This window comes from Microcaecilia unicolor, chromosome 10 (genome assembly GCF_901765095.1).
Source record: "Microcaecilia unicolor chromosome 10, aMicUni1.1, whole genome shotgun sequence".
Lineage (NCBI taxonomy): Eukaryota > Metazoa > Chordata > Amphibia > Gymnophiona > Siphonopidae > Microcaecilia > Microcaecilia unicolor.
This window is the reverse complement of record NC_044040.1, coordinates 141660910-141678229: the sequence shown is the minus strand read 5'-3', so window position 1 is coordinate 141678229 and position 17320 is coordinate 141660910. Positions and strand designations below refer to the sequence as shown.

Below are 17320 nucleotides of genomic sequence, written 5' to 3'. Positions count from 1 at the left end.
ACGAGTCCAGACCAGCCTTATCATTGGAGGGGCTGGCCACTATGTCCTACAACAGTCCTGACTCTCACACTGGAATTCTTCCTAAGTGGACCTCGGAGCTATAGGTAGTGATGGAATCCAACCTAGACTGATAGCCAAACCAAAGGAATGAGTGCATATTTTCATCCAAGGCATCCTATGTTTTCTTAGGGTTTCCAGCAGAAACATAAGTCCTAAAAGCTGAGCACTTGGTATGTCTCTAGAGGGGTTCTTCAAACTATTCTTTGATGTTAGGTAGGTTGATACTGCTATAGTGCAAGAGAATCGATCTTTCAGAGTGTTGTGACATTTTTGGGTAGGATGGGAGGAGGGTGATGGCAGCTGAAGTCAAAATGTAGTGTGTTGGTGCTGGTTTTCAAAGCTATAAAGAGTTGTAAAGGGATGTGGGTTCAGGGTGGTAATGTGATTGTAGCCACATCCACCTATTGTAATGCAACCTATCATGTGAATATTCAGGCAACATCATCCAAAGCTCATTTTTCCCTAATATATTGAAGGGAGCAGAACTCTCAAGCTAGTGAAAAATATCAAGTTAAGTCTAGTAAAATGGTATTTCCAAAAACTTATAGGCATACATTCATATAGACTAATATGGGCACCATGCTACTATTGTTATATAGTGGGATCATCTGTTTCTCTCCTTCAGGCCAGAAGGCAAAGCAGCTCATAGATGCTGCCCGGTTGAATGTAGCTGTGATGGTGGGAGGAAGACCAGAAGATATCATCTTTACTTCAGGAGGGACAGAGGTAAGACTGTTCACTCAAACTATAAGGAAGGAGAATTAGTAGAGGAAACTTTGCCATGTTGAGCAATACAGATCAAGGCTGTCTTACCTAAAAGCAAATCTTGAAAGAGCGGTCTTTGTGTTTACATATTCCATAATCTTAAATTGTATTTTACTTTGGGGTTTATAGCAAAAGCCTCTTCAAAAGCTTAATTGGTGGATTCCTCTTATTTTCCAGTTTTTCTTAACAAAAGATATTTATTAAAACAGTGGTTGTTCCCACTTGCTGCAACTTTGCATGAATGGGAAGCAACGTTACTGCACTAAAGTGAAACTGAATTAATTGGGAGTCATTATAATAGCCATGGAATTTTCCAGCTCACCTCCTAGAGCCCAATTTGGATGCTTCTGACTTCAGTGGGCAGTAAGCACACCAAACTGAACTGGGAAACAGAATCTGCTGCTTAGATTCTCTTGGTACAGAAGCAGATGCTCCTTTTTCCTGTCATGCATGTATGCCTTTCTAATATAGGGATCAGTCTGCTTTTGATGATTTGGGCCTCCACTTGGTAAATAGCTACCAAATAGCAGCTATTACTAAATATCAATGGTTGTGAAAGGAGATATTTTGGCTCCGATTTTCAGCAGCATTTGGATAGATAGGAGCAGCTCATATCCAGATAAGTGCCCCCCCCCCCTTTCCTGAAGTTATACTTGGGGAGTCCAAGGACAGATCTGGAAGTTTTCTGGGTACCACCGATAATCAGTGCAAAATAGCTGTTCTAGCTTACTGGATAGCTATCTGGGTACTAGTGCTGAATATTGGCATTATCCAAATAACTTCCGGCAGGTGCTCTATAGCTGTCCTGACCTACCCCAAATAGTTATCCAAGTACTGGTGCTGAATATTCGCAATCTCTGGATAACTTTTGCTGGTCGACCTATACACAAATGTTCCATGCCAGCATCTGGATATAACTTCAAATGATGACTATGTAGTTTTAAATATCTGGTTCATTTTTATTTTGGGTTTAGCGTAAACTTTTTCAATGGTGACTCAAGAAAAATTACTTTCAGATACAGTTCATATTTCTTGTTCCCAGAGAGCTTACACTCTTCATTTACTGAACTGCACTTTAGGCCATATTAATTCAGATTAAATGCATAGTTAATAAATAGGCCTCATTGATAATAATGAGAATTGCATTATTTACTGTAGTGTATGTGAAATTGTATTAATGCACATTGTGATCAGCCCCTTGTGGCCAATGACCTGGTGCACTGACATATAAGCACATAAGTATTGCCATACTGGGACAGACCAAAGGTCCATCAAGCCTAGCATCCTGTTTCCAACAGTGCCAATCCAGGTCACAAATACCTGGCGAGAGCCTAAAAAGTACAAAACATTTATGCTGCTTATCCCAGAAATAAGCAGTGGAGTTTCCCCAAGTCCATTTTAATAATGGTCTATGGAGTTTTCCTTTAGGAAGCCATCCAAACCTTTTTTGAACCCCGCTAAGCTAACCGCCTTTACCACATTCTCTGGCAATGAATTCCAGAGTTTAATTACACGTTGAGTGAAGAAAGATTTTCTCCGATTCATTTTAAATTTACTACTTTGTAGCTTCATCGAATGCCCCTAGTATTTTTGGAAAGAGTAAACAGACGCTTCATGTCTACCCTTTCCACGCCACTCATTATTTTATAGACTTCTATCATATCTCCCCTCAGCCATCTTTTCTCCAAGCTGAAGAGTCCTAGCCGCTTTAACCTTTCCTCATAAGGAAGTCGTCCCATCCCCTTTATCATTTTTGTCGCCCTTCTCTGCATCTTTTCTAATTCCACTATATCATTTTTGAGATGCAGCGACCAGAATTGAACACAATATTCGAGGTGCGGTCGCACCATGGAGCGATACAAAGGCATTATAATGTCCTCATTTTTGTTTTCCATTCCTTTCCTAATAATACCTAACATTCAGCACACTGAACAGAAGGTTTCAACGTATCATCGACGACGACACCTAGATCCCTTTCTTGGTCGGTGACTCCTAACGTGGAACCTTGCATGATGTAGCTATAATTTGGGTTCCTCTTTCCCACATGCATCACTTTGCACTTGCTCACATTAAATGTAATCTGCCATTTAGACGCCCAGTCTCGTCAGGTTCTCTTGTAATTTTTCACATTCCTCCCGCGATTTAACGACTTTGAATAACTTTGTGTTGTCAGCAAATTTAATTACCTCACTAGTTGTTCCCATCTCTAGGTCATTTATAAATATGTTAAAAAGCAGCGGTCCCAGCACAGAGCCCTGGGGAACCCCACTAACTACCCTTCTCCATTGAGAATACTGACCATTTAACCCTACTCTTTGTTTTCTATTTTAAACCAGTTTTTAATCCACAATAGGACAATACCTCCTATCCCATGGCTCTCTAATTTCCTCTGGAGTCTTTCATGAGGTACTTTGTCAAATGCCTTCTGAAAATCCAGATGCACAAAATCAACCGACTCACCTTTATCCACATGTTTGTTCACCCCTTCAAAGAAATATAATAGATTGGCGAGGCAAGATTTCCCTTCACTAAATACATGTTGGCTTTGTCTCATTAATCCATGCTTTTGAATATGCTCTGTAATTTTGTTCTTTATAATAGTCCCTACCATTTTGCCCAGCAACGACATCAGACTCACCGGTCTCTAATTTCCCAGATCTCCTCTGGAACCTTTTTTAAAAATCGGCGTTACATTGGCCACCCTGCAGTCTTCCGGTACCATTCTCAATTTTAAGGATAAATTACATATTCCATATCATCATGCTGATCAATCCATAGACTGGTGGGTTGTGTCCATCTACCAGCAGGTGGAGATAGAGAGCAATCCTTTTGCCTCCCTATATGTGGTCATGTGCTGCCGGAAACTCCTCAGTATGTTCTCTGTCTCAGCAGGTGGTGGTCACACACAGCAGCAGCTCTGGCTAGGCCTCCAAGCCTAATTTTTAGGTTTTGTTGAGTGCCTGGGGTTGAGGGCTCTTCTTGAGCAAGTGCAAACCTGGTGGCGCCAGGTCCCTCCTTTTCTCCCCCCTCCCGCTGGCTCCGTTAAAAAAAAAAAAAAATTTTGGACGTCCTTAAAGGCGTTTATTTCGACGTTTATTTAAACGTTTATTGCAGCTACTCACTGGGACACCAGGTCGTTACAGCTCGGAGCGAGAAGCAGGTAATTTTTACCTTTTTTATAGCGGGCAGGGGGTTCCCCGGTTGATCTCCACGTGGCCTATGGCGTCGGAGGGCGAGGGCGCGAAGAATCGCTCCCCGGACCGCGTGTGCGCTCCTAGCGGGGATGCGGGGGTATTAAAGTCTGATTCGCCCTTGTTGGGTATCAGTTCGGAGGCCGGTCAGTGTCCCGGGTCTTCCTCCGGTGCGGCGGTTTTTCCCGCCATAAACGCCCATCCCCCGCTGCTCGCCTCCGCCATCTTGGCCGGCCACTCTGCTCGGACGGCTTCTTCTTGGGCCGCCCTTGAGCTGGGAGACGTTCATGCCATGGCCGCCCTTGATTTGGGCGACGGCAAAAAAAGCGGCTAAAGTTAAGCGCCGTTCTTCCCGCGCGGCTCCTTCGCGGAGTGTCGCGCCGGACGCCATCTTGGATGCGCAGCATGTTTCTCCCCCGCTCTTACGAGTGCCGGTTGAGGGTGCGTCTAGGGCTGTGGCCCAGGCTGCTGAAGTGCACAGTCTGGGGGGTTTCTCCCCCGAGTTTATTTTGCTGCTGCATCAGGCCTTCCTTATGCAGAACGCTGCCCCTTCTCCCTTGTCCGATAAAGGGGTTGAGGCCCCCGGAAGTAAACGCCCTCGGGTGGATTCCCAGGCCTTAGAGGACGCTGTTTCCTCTGATGTAGATGAGGGCAGCGTATCTGAGTTCTCCCAACGGTCCTTTGGGGATTCCTTGGAGGAGACGGATTCCCGCTCGGATGGAGCGGATGACCCCTCTGCAGCACGGATCTTTCGCTCAGAGGATTTGCCCAACCTGTTAATGCAGGCCATGAGCATTTTAAAGATTTCCTCTCCGGAGGACGTCTCTCCCTCAGCCCCTGTTGGCTCCGCCATTATGCTGGGGACGAAGCGCCCGCCTAGAACCTTCCGCGTGCATGATGCCATGCACACCTTAATTTCGGCTCAATGGGATGTCCCGGAAGCGAGCCTCAAAGTGGCTAGGGCTATGTCCCGCCTCTATCCTTTGCCTGAAAGTGAACGTGAGGCCTTTCTTTGGCCTACCGTGGATTCTTTAATCACTGCGGTGACTAACAAAACGGCGTTGCCGGTGGAAGGTGGCACGGCCCTAAAGGACGCCCAAGACAGAAGATTGGAGGCGGCCTTAAGGTCGTCCTTCGAGGCGGCTGCCTTAAGTTTGCAGGCCTCAGTTTGTGGCTCCTACGTGGCCAGGGCGTGCCTGACGATTGTGCAGCGGGCTTCCCCCTCGGATCCTTCCTTGAGGGCTGATTGGCCGGCCCTGGAATCGGGCTTGGCTTATTTGGCAGACTTGCTGTATGATGTCTTGAGAGCCTCGGCTAAAGGTATGGCTCAGACAGTCTCTGCGCGGCGGTGGCTTTGGCTGAAACATTGGTCTGCGGACCACGCCTCTAAGTCCCGCCTGGCTAAGTTGCCTTTTAAAGGCAAGCTGCTCTTTGGGGTCGAGCTGGACAAAATTGTGACCGATCTCGGCACGTCTAAGGGCAAGAGGTTACCAGAGGTCAGGGCTCGGGCCAGTGCTCGCCCCGGTATCTCCAGAGGACGGTTTCAGGAAGCCCGTCGGTACCGCCCGGGCAAGTCGGGCTCCTCTGCCCCCTCTTCCTTCAAGAGGAACTTCTCCCCCAAGCAGCATTCCTTTCGCAGAGACCGCCGTCCCGGAGGTGCGCCCTCCGGTCCTCCCCCAGGGTCTCGTACCCAATGACGGGGTCCTGGTCCATGGCCCAGTGCAAATTGGAGGACGCCTGTCCTCGTTTCTGGGTGAGTTGACCAGGGTAACTTCAGATGCTTGGGTGCTGGAAGTCATCAGAGACGGCTACAAGCTAGAGTTCTGCCGACCCTTAAGAGACGGGTTTGTACTCTCTCCCTGCAAGTCTCCGGTCAAAGCTGTGGCAGTGCAGCAGACCTTGGACAACCTGATCCGCCTGGGTGCGGTCGTTCCGGTGCCAGAAAATCAGCTTGGCAAGGGACGTTACTCCATTTACTTTGTGGTACCAAAGAAAGGAGGTTCTGTACGGCCTATCCTCGACCTCAAAGGGGTCAGTCGGGCCTTGAAAGTTCGGCACTTTCGCATGGAGACCCTCTGCTCTGTTATAGCGGCAGTGAAGGCAGGGGAGTTCCTGGCATCCTTGGACATCAAGGAAGCGTACTTGCATATTCCCATCTGGCCTCCTCATCAACGCTTTCTGCGTTTTGCAGTCCTGGGCCGATACTTCCAGTTCAGAGCCCTCCCGTTCGGGTTGGCTACTGCTCCGCGGACCTTCTCCAAAGTAATGGTGGTCATCGCGGCCTTCCTGAGAAAGGAAGGAGTACAAGTCCATCCTTATCTGGACGACTGGTTGATCCGAGCCCCCTCTTATGCAGAGTGCGGCAAAGCTGTGGACCGGGTGATTGCTTTTTTGAGCTCCCTGGGGTGGATCATCAACTGGGAGAAAAGCCAGCTGCGCCCGACTCAGTCCCTGGAGTATCTGGGAGTTCGATTCGACACCCAATTAGGCAGAGTGTTCCTGCCGGACAATCGGATTGTCAAACTTCAGGCTCAGGTGGACCAGTTCCTAGTAGCCTCTCCGCTCCGGGCTTGGGACTATGTGCAGCTGTTGGGCTCTATGACGGCCACGATGGAAGTAGTGCCCTGGGCCAGGGCTCATATGAGACCACTACAACACTCTCTGCTGCAGCACTGGAGGATTATGCTGTGCGCCTTCCCTTGGACCCAGCAGTGCGCAAGGCGCTGAGCTGGTGGCTGCAGACAGACAAGTTGTCTGCAGGGATGCCTCTTGTGACCCCGGAGTGGATTGTCGTCACGACGGACGCCTCTTTGACGGGCTGGGGAGCCCACTGCTTGGGAAGGACAGCGCAGGGGCTCTGGTCTCCTGCAGAGGCAATGTGGTCTATCAACCTCCTGGAACTCAGAGCCATTCGGTTGGCGCTTTTGGAGTTCCTCCCGGTACTGGCGTTGAAGCCAGTACGGGTCCTGTCGGACAATGCCACGGCTGTGGCCTATGTCAACCGCCAGGGAGGTACCAAGAGCGCCCCTCTAGCCAAGGAGGCCATAAATCTATGCCAGTGGGCGGAAGCGAACCTGGAACAGCTGTCAGCGGCCCACATTGCCGGAGTCATGAATGTCAAGGCGGACTTTCTTAGTCGCCATACCTTGCATCCCGGAGAGTGGCAGCTATCTGCTCAGGCGTTCTTGGACATCACGAAACGCTGGGGCCAGCCGAGCCTAGATTGATGGCGTCATCGGCCAATTGCCAAGTGCCGCGCTTTTTCAGCAGAGGACGGGACCCTCGATCCCTGGGAGTAGATGCTCTTCTCCAACAGTGGCCGACACAGGAGCTTCTCTATGTGTTCCCGCCCTGGCCCATGTTGGGCAGGGTGCTAGACCGGGTGGCAAAGCATCTGGGCCGGATAATCCTGGTGGGTCCGGTCTGGCCCAGACGTCCCTGGTATGCGGACTTGATCAGGCTCTCAGTGGACGATCCTCTGCGGCTGCCAGTGGAGCAGGGCCTGTTGCATCAGGGTCCCGTGGTGATGGAGGATCCCTCCCCCTTTGGTCTTACGGCCTGGCTATTGAGCGGCAGCGTCTGAGAAAGAAGGGCTTCTCAGACAAGGTCATCGCCACTATGCTAAGAGCGAGGAAGCGCTCTACTTCTACTGCTTACGCCAGGGTTTGGCGTACCTTTGCAGCATGATGTGAAGCAGGCTCACTTTCTCCCTTCACTGCTCCAATTTCTTCAGTGTTGGCGTTCCTGCAAGAAGGTCTGGAGAAAGGCCTGTCGCTCAGTTCCCTTAAAGTCCAGGTAGCGGCTCTGGCTTGCTTCAGGGGCCGCCTGAAGGGTGCTTCCCTGGCTTCGCAGCCAGATGTGGTGCGCTTTCTCAAGGGAGTTAATCACCTGCGCCCTCCTCTGCACTCAGTGGTGCCTGCATGGAATCTCAACCTGGTGCTAAGAGCCTTGCAGAAGCCGCCTTTTGAACCCTTGTCAAGGGCATCTCTGAAAGACCTGACGTTGAAAGCAGTCTTTTTGGTGGCTATCACTTCAGCCAGAAGAGTTTCTGAGCTCCAGGCACTCTCATGTCGAGAGCCCTTTCTGCAGTTCACTGAGGCAGGAGTGTCTATTCGCACAGTGCCTTCCTTCCTGCCCAAGGTTGTTTCTCGCTTCCATGTGAATCAGCAGCTCTGTCTCCCTTCCTTTCGTAGGGAGGACTACCCAGAGGAATACTCTGCTCTCAAATATCTGGATGTGAGACGAGTCATCATCAGATACTTGGAAGTGACCAATGATTTCCGGAAGTCGGATCATCTGTTTGTCCTGTTTGCAGGTCCTCGTAAGGGTCTGCAGGCTGCTAAGCCTACAGTGGCAAGATGGGTCAAGGAAGCCATTGCAGCGGCTTATGTGGCCGCGGGGAAGGTGCCGCCTATCCAGCTGAAGGCTCACTCCACTAGAGCTCAGGCGGCCTCGATGGCAGAGGCCGGGTCCGTCTCCTTGGAGGAGATGGCGGCAACTTGGGCATCGGCCCATACCTTCTCCAGGCATTACCGCTTGACTGTGGCTGCTCGGGCAGAGGCCCGGTTCGGAGCTTCAGTGTTGCGGTCAGGGATTTCTATGTCCCGCCCTGGGTGAGTACTGCTTCGGTACATCCCATCAGTCTATGGATTGATCAGCATGATGATATGGAAGGTAAAATTATGTATCATACCTGATAATTTTCTTTCCATTAATCATAGCTGATCAATCCATAGCCCCTCCCAGATATCTGTATTGTTTATATTCTGGTTGCATTTCAGGTTCAAGTTTAGTCTTCAGTTCCTGTTCAGGAGGACTTTGTGTTCAAGTTTTTCAATGGATTCTTCAAGAGTTGAGACGAATTTGTGTTACAGTGAGCTGCTGCATTCCTCTCCCCTCCGTTTTACGGGGCTGGATTGAGACTTAAATTCTGCCGGCGCTCCCTCCCGCTTTGTGCGGCAGTAGGGCAGCTTTGTACCCCTCCCGCTTCGGCGGTGTTAGGGTCAGTCAGCTCCTCCCGCGGTTGCGGTTGCAGGATAAGCCAGATCCCCCCGTATCGGCGGGGTGGTGTCCCTCCCCCAGCTGGACGGATTCCCCTCCCCCACTTGTGTGGGGATGAGCTGGGTTAATTCCCCTCCCCCATTTCGGCGGTGGTGAGCTGGGCAGAGTGTCCCTTTGTGGGTGTAATTCTCTAAGTGCTGAGTCCTGCGGATGGAGCTTGGATATCGACATACTGAGGAGTTTCCGGCAGCACATGACCACATATAGGGAGGCAAAAGGATTGCTCTCTATCTCCATCTGCTGGTAGATGGACACAACCCACCAGTCTATGGATTGATCAGCTATGATTAATGGAAAGAAAATTATCAGGTATGATTCATAATTTTACCTTACTAACAATAGCTCTGCAAGTTCATTTTTCAGTTCTATCAGTACTCTGGGATGAATACCATCCGGTCCAGGAGATTTGCTACTCTTCAATTTGTAGAACTGCCCCATTACATCCTCCAGGTTTATAGAGAATTCATTCAGTTTCTCCAACTCATCAGCTTCGAATACCATTTCTGGCACGAAATCTTCCTTGGTGAAGGCTGAAGCAAAGAATTCATTTAATCTCTCTTTTATGGCTTTGTCTTCCTGATCGCCCCTTTTACCTCTCGGTCATCTAGCAGGCCAACCGATTCTTTTGCCAGTTTCCTGCTTTTTATATAGCTAAAAAAGTTTTTACTATGTGTTTTCCGTCTCCAACGCAATCTTTTTTTCAAAGTCCCTCTTAGCCTTCCTTATCAGCGCTTTGCATTTGACTTGACATTCCTTATGCTGTTTCTTATTATTTTCAGTTGGTTCCTTCTTCCATTTTCTGAAGGATTTTCTTTTAGCTCTAATAGCTTCCTTCACCTCACTTTTTAACCATGCCAGTTGTCATTTGGTCTTCCATCCTCCTTTTTTAATACTCGGAATATATTTGGCCTGGGCTTCCAGGATGGTGTTTTTGAACAGCATCCATGCCTGATGTAAATTTTTGACCCTCGCAGCCGCTCCTCAATTTTTTTTTTTTTTCACCGTTCTTCTCATTTTATCATAGTCTCCTTTTTTATAGTTAAACGCTAACATATTTGATTTCCGATGTATACTTACTTCAAAGCTAATATCAAATCTGATCATATTATGATCACTGTTATCAAGCGGCCCCAGCACCATTACCTCTCGCAGCAGATCATGCGCTCCACTAAGGACTAGGTCTAGAACTTTTCCTTCTCTTGTCGGCTCCTGTACCAGCTGCTCCATAAAGCAGTCCTTGATTTTGTCAAGGAAGTTTACCTCACTAGCATGCCCCAATGTTATATTTACCCAGTCAATATTGGGGTAATTGAAATCGCCCATTATTATTTTGTTGCCCAGTTTGTTTGCGTCCCTAATTTCCTTTAACATTTCTGCATCTGTCTGTTCATCCTGGCCAGGTGGACGGTGGTACACTCCTATCACTAATCTTTTCCCCTTTACACATGGAATTTCAATCCATAGTGATTCCAAGATGTGTTTTGTTTCCTGCAGAATTTTCAATCTGTTTGATTCAAGGCTCTCTTTAATATACAGTGCTACCCCACCACCAATTTGATCCACCCTATCACTACGATATAATTTGTACCCCGGTATGACAATGTGTCACTGGTAATCCTCCTTCCACCAGGTCTCAGAGATGCCTATTATATCTAATTTTTCAATTAGTGCAATATATTCTAACTTGCCATCTTATTTCTTAGGCTCCTGGCATTCGCATGTAGACATTTCAAACTATGTTTGTTGTTCCTATTTACATCGAAAGTATTAATTTGCAATATTTTGTCTGATTTTTATTTTTATTTAAGGACTCCTGATTCACTGGTCTCTTTTGCAACCTCGCTATCAGGATACCCTGTCTTCCCTGTTTTGGTGATATCTTTGAAAGATACCTTATCCCGAGCCATGCGCTTTTGAGAGACTCTCGGCCTTCCCCCAGTTTCTAGTTTAAAAGCTGCTCTATCTCCTTTTTAAACGCCGATGTCAGCAGCCTGGTCCCACCCTGAACATGTACCTCTTGTGCTCAGCAGGTCTTTGCCTCTTAGAATTTTGCTCAGAGACAGCTCTCAATTGTAGTCGCTAATACAGTCATTGTCAAGGTTGGGGCGCCTCTTTAACCTTAGAGTGACTTTTGTACACCTCTAGTGTTTTGCTCCCAACACCTCCGGAAGGTCTTTCAAAGATTAAACAACAGTTCTGGTAGTTTTCTTCGGTCATCTGGCTCATTTCATACACTTCAAGACACTGTTTATCAGGCTGAAGTTAATTTGCAAATTAGGTGGCTTTCAGACTCCACTGTTATTCAAACTAGTGGAGTGGAGGAGTAGCCTAGTGGTTAGTACAGCACACTTTGATCCTGGGGAACTGGGTTTGAGTCCCACTGCAGCTCCTAGTGACTCTGGTCAAGTCAGTTAACCTTCCTACAAATGAGTACCTGTATATACTATGTAAACCGTTTTGAATGTAGTTGCAAAAACTACAGAAAGGCAGTATATCACGTCCCATTCCCCATCCCCCCCTTCCCCTCTAGCCTTTTGTAACCACACTGTGGGGGAACTTCTACACACTGGTAAGTCATAAAATACTCTTCTAACTGAGCTCTCCTTGGAAAGAATTGGAGGCTCAGTTAAAAAGCCTCCATCCCTGGATAGGACTTTTAACATTCCACCACAACTTTACAATCCTGTGCTCCACCCGTGGCTGTTAGTCCAAATCTTAGTTTGAAGGATCCCCACCACAGTTACAGGATTCATCATCACAACTTTGCTCTAGCTGTCTTAGCTCCTTCTTTAGGGTTCATTCCCGGGATTCTCAGCTCGTATCGTCCATCTCTCCAGTCTCCATTCAGTGGTTGCTTACCTTCCTTCTTTCTTCTCCACGGACCCCTTCCCTTCTGACAGTTTCCTCTCCATGGAGTGTTTTTATAGTGAGTTTGAAACCGAACCCTACCCTTTCTGAAAAACTCCCCCTTTGTTTCAGAAGGAGCTGAAACCTTCTCAGCTAGTTCTGCCTTTTAAAAAGGAAATGCCCTTCTTCATTCCATCATGGGCCCTTCTCCCCTTAATTCTACTAGGGTCAGGCCACTCCCTTCCAGCCTTCTGGAATTTGACTGTTTTCAGTAGCCTCTACAGGATAACGCAAGCCTCTTCAATATTAGAGCACCTTCTAGTGGCCTCTTCCTGGCTAAGGATGTCCCTTCAGCTTCCAGGCACCCGTTATCGGCCCCTTTGAGGTCATTACAGAGGCCTTCCCCTGGGAGAGCACCATCTGGTGGTCAGGTCATGTCAAGGCACGACCTACACTTATCACATTTATACATTAATTCAGCTTAGTAAATGAGGGTTTGATGGAATTTATAGAACACTGCCTCTCACCCTTAAGAAAAGTCCCTCTCTAACTAACCTAGTCCACCTTAAGAACACTGCTCCCACCCTGAGAGGAAGTGAGCTGGGAGGGGTGGAGTCAGTACCTGGGAAGTTTAAAAGACAGGGCCAGGCTAAGGGTAAGAAGGCCCAGGAAGAGAAGACTTGAATCTTTAGCTTATAAAGCTGAAGCTACAGGTCTATAATTGTGACCTGGTTGAGGTAAGCCATTTGTTATTGCCAGATTGAACGTTGTAAGTTTTGCATTGAGGTCTGGCTGAAGCCAGACTTGAACCTTGGCAGAGAACCAAGAACTATTCGTCTGTGTTTGGGGTGTGGCAACCCCGGCAGTCACAGACTGTGTTTGGCCTACTGCCAGAGGCTTGCTTACAACTGAATGGACTGAACTGCAGGGGTTTCCTATCCTCTATCTCGAATCCTGTGAAAGGAACAGGCCTGAGGATTTCTTTGAATAAATATTTATTTTTGGTTTCACCCCTTTGTCCGGCTGTATTATTTATCTGGCCCACTCCTCAACCCTCGCTCGGGGTCTCTCAGAGGCCCTGTTCTTGTAGACTTTTTCTTCATGATTCAGTGTTCATATCTGAAATCTTCAAAAGTTTCAAGTTTCACATCTGTTTGATATACTGCTTAATTAGTATGCTATCCAGGTGATTTCCATTAATTATAATAGTGATGTGAAAATGTTTTCACCCCCTCCTGATTTCCCCTATTATTACACGTAAACAAAATATAATATTATACAATGGGAACCTGAGTAGACACATAACACACAGTTTTTGCATTATTATATCATTTCTCCGAGGACAAGCAGGCTGCTTGTTCTCACTGATGGGTGACGTCCACGGCAGCCCCTCCAATCGGAAACTTCACTAGCAAAGTCCTTTGCTAGTCCTCGCGCGCCCATGCGCACCGCGCATGCGCGGCCGTCTTCCCGCCCGAACTGGCTCGTGTTCGTCAGTCTTCTTTTGTCCGCGCTCGGGACGGTCGTGTTTTGCGTCGTTTCGCGCCCCTCAAAGTTGACCCTCGCGCATCTTCACGATTTTCCCCCCAAAAAAAAAAAAAACAAGATCTCGATCTTGTCCCTTCCCGTGTGTCCAGTTTGTTTCCCCGATGTAAGTTTCCTTTCGCTTTCGGGGTAGGCCTTTTTTGGGGCCTCAGTACGGGTTTTTCTCTCTCCCTTATTTTTGGTGCCCTTCGTCGCCATTACGAATTTTGATTTCGCCGGCGTGATTTTTCCACCCATGTCATCGAAGTCTCCCAGCGGCTTCAAGAAGTGCACCCAGTGCGCCCGGGTAATCTCGCTCACTGATAGGCACGCTTCGTGTCTTCAGTGTCTGGGGGCTGGGCACCGCCCGCAGGCCTGTAGTCTTTGTGCTCTTTTACAAAAGAGGACTCAGGTTGCGAGATTGGCCCAGTGGAACTTGTTGTTCTTGGGCTCTTCGTCGACAACAGCACCGGAGTCATCGAGTGCATCGACGTCGGCAGCATCAAGACCTTCGACCTCGGCATCGACTGCATTGAGGTATCGACCCTCTGCATCGTCGGTACCGAGACATCGGAAGGCTGCGTCGGCGTCGGTGATATCGGGACCTCCGCTGTTGCTGATGTCGTCGGACGGTGGTGCTTCGACTGGAGTGCAGGTGAGGGCTGTCCATTCCCCTGCTGGTGGCGGTGAGCCTTCGGGTGGGTCTCCCCCTACCCTGAGGGTCTCCTGCGTTACAGCCCCCCCCCCGAGACCGACCTTCTTCGGCCTCGGCCCCGAGGAAGAGACGGCTGGATTCTACGTCCTCCTCGTCGGTACCGGGAAGCTCTGGTGACATGCTTCGTCTGAAAAAATCAAAGAAGCATCGACACCGGTCCCCTTCCCGCGTCGGTACCGAGAGCTCTGGGTCGCCGAGGGAGTCGGCACCCAGTAGGCATCGGCACCGAGAGGACCGCTCACCCTCTGTTCAGGAGGTGTTGATGCGCTCCACCTTGGACAGCCCGGAACAGCCTCCACGCCCGGAACAGACTCTGACCTCGACGCCTGCATCGGCTTCCATGTCTTTCTCCACAGCCGCTCTGCACGAGAGTCTCCGGGCCGTTCTCCCAGAGATCCTGGGAGAGCTGTTGCGCCCTTCCCCTCCGGTACCGGGGGTGCTTGCGCCACCGGTACCGTCGAGTGAGGCGCCGGCTGGCCCCTTGCCCGGGGTGAGGTCTCCGACATGACTGCGGCCGCCTCCCAGGAAGGCTCCCCGACGACGTCGGCGGAGGGAGCTTCGCCGGTGCGGGCGAGGGAGTCTACCTCTCGACGATCTCACCTGGCCGTGTTTCCACGGAGTCGAGTCGGGCACGGCTTCAGACACAGGTTCATGAACTTGTGTCTGATACCGATGGTGAGGCCTTGTGGGAGGAGGAGGAGGACATCAGATTTTTCTCTGACGAGGAGTCTGATGGCCTTCCTTCTGATCCCACTCCCTCCCCTGAGAGGCAGCTTTCTCCTCCCGAGAGTCTGTCCTTTGCGGCCTTTGTCCGGGAGATGTCTACGGCCATCCCCTTCCCGGTGGTCGTGGAGGATGAGCCCAGGGCTGAAATGTTTGAGCTCTTGGACTATCCTTCTCCACCTAAGGAAGCGTCCACAGTACCCATGCATCATGTCCTAAAAAAGACATTGCTGGCGAACTGGACCAAGCCTCTAAGTAATCCCCACATTCCCAAGAAGATCGAGTCCCAGTACCGGATCCATGGGGATCCAGAGCTGATGCGCACTCAGTAACCTCATGACTCTGGTGTGGTGGATCTGGCCCTAAAGAAGGCTAAGAGTTCTAGGGAGCATGCTTCGGCGCCCCCGGGCAAAGACTCTAGAACCTTAGACTCCTTTGGGAGGAAGGCCTACCATTCTTCTATGCTCGTGGCCAAAATTCAGTCTTACCAGCTCTACACGAGCATCCATATGCAGAACAATGTGCGGCAGTTGGCGGGCTTGGTGGACAAGCTCCCTCCTGAGCAAGCCAAGCCATTTCAGAAGGTGGTCAGGCAGCTGAAGGCATGTAGAAAATTCCTGGCCAGAGGGGTATATGATACCTTTGATGTTGCGTCCAGGGCCGCTGCTCAAGGTGTGGTGATGCGCAGACTCTCATGGCTGCGTGCCTCCGACCTGGAGAATAGGATCCAGCAGTGGATTGCGGACTCCCCTTGCCGAGCGGACAACATTTTTGGAGAGAAAGTCGAACAGGTGGTAGAGCAGCTCCACCAGCGGGATACCGCTTTCGACAAGTTCTCCCGCCGGCAGCCTTCAGCATCTACCTCCTCAGGTAGACGTTTTTATGGGGGAAGGAAGACTGTTCCCTACTCTTCTGGTAAGCGTAGGTACAATCCTCCTTCTCGACAGCCTGCGGCCCAGGCTAAGCCCCAGTGCGCTCGCTCTCGTCAGCAGCGTGCGCCTCAGCAAGGCTCCACGGCTCCCCAGCAAAAGCAGGGGGCGAGCTTTTGACTGGCTCCAGCAGAGCATAGCCGACATCAACGTGTCAGTGCTCAGTGCTGGGCGACCTGCCAGTCGGGGGGGAGGTTGAAAGTTTTTCACCAAAGGTGGCCTCTCATAACCTCCGACCGTTGGGTTCTTCAAATAGTTCGGCAAGGATACACCCTCAATTTGGCCTCAAAGCCTCCAAATTGCCCACCGGGAGCTCAATCCTACAGCTTCCAGCACAAGCAGGTACTTGCAGAGGAACTCTCCGCCCTTCTCAGCGCCAATGTGGTCGAGCCCGTGCCATCCGGGCAAGAAGGGCTGGGATTCTATTCCAGGTACTTCCTTGTGGAAAAGAAAACAGGGGGGATGCGTCCCATCCTAGACCTAAGGGCCCTGAACAAATATCTGGTCAAGGAAAAGTTCAGGATGCTTTCCCTGGGCACCCTCCTCCCCATGATTCAGGAAAACGACTGGCTATGCTCTCTGGACTTGAAGGACGCCTACACGCACATCCCGATACTGCCAGCTCACAGGCAGTATCTGCTCTGCGCCCAGAGTGTTCACGAAGTGCCTGGCTGTAGTAGCAGCGGCGCTTCACAGGCTTGGAGTACACGTGTTCCCCTATCTCGATGATTGGCTGGTGAAGAACACATCTGAGGCAGTCCATGCAGATGACTATTCGCCTCCTGGAGCTACTGGGGTTTGTCATAAATTATCCAAAGTCCCATCTTCTCCCAGTACAGAGACTCGAATTCATAGGAGCTCTGCTGGATTCTCGGACGGCTCGTGCCTATCTCCCAGAGACGAGAGCCAGCAACTTGTTGTCCCTCGTCTCTCAGGTGCGAGCGTCCCAGCAGATCACAGCTCGGCAGATGTTGAGATTGTTGGGCCACATGGCCTCCACAGTTCATGTGACTCCCATGGCCCGCCTTCACATGCGATCTGCTCAATGGACCCTAGCTTCCCAGTGGTTTCAGGCTGCTGGGGATCTAGAAGACGTGATCCACCTGTCCACGAGTTTTCTCAAATCCCTGTATTGGTGGATGATTTGGTCCAATTTGACTCTGGGACGTCTTTTCTAAATTCCTCAGCCACAAAAAGTGCTGACTACGGATGCGTCTCCTGGGGTGAGGAGCTCATGTCGATGGGCTTCACACCCAGGGAAGTTGGTCCCTCCAGGAACGCGATCTGCAGATCAATCTCCTGGAGTTACAAGCGGTCTGGAACGCTCTGAAGGCTTTCAGAGATCGGCTGTCCCACCAAATTATCCAAATTCAGACAGACAACCAGGTTGCCATGTATTACATCAACAAGCAGGGGGGCACCTGATCTCACCCCCTGTGTCAGGAAGCCGTCAGCATGTGGCTGTGGGCTCGCCGTCACGGCATGGTGCTCCAAGCCACATATCT

The 17320-nt window shown here is 49.9% G+C and overlaps 1 protein-coding gene across 1 annotated transcript in view; it reads left to right on the top strand.

Annotated features, from left to right (window-relative positions):
• SCLY (selenocysteine lyase) overlaps window positions 1-17320 on the top strand; it is a 131331-nt gene that overhangs the window by 42501 nt on the left and 71510 nt on the right. Inside the window, exon 3 of the mRNA XM_030216412.1 lies at window positions 686-786. Within this exon, the coding sequence (XP_030072272.1) occupies window positions 686-786 (101 nt within the window). The remainder of the gene's footprint in view (window positions 1-685; window positions 787-17320) is intronic.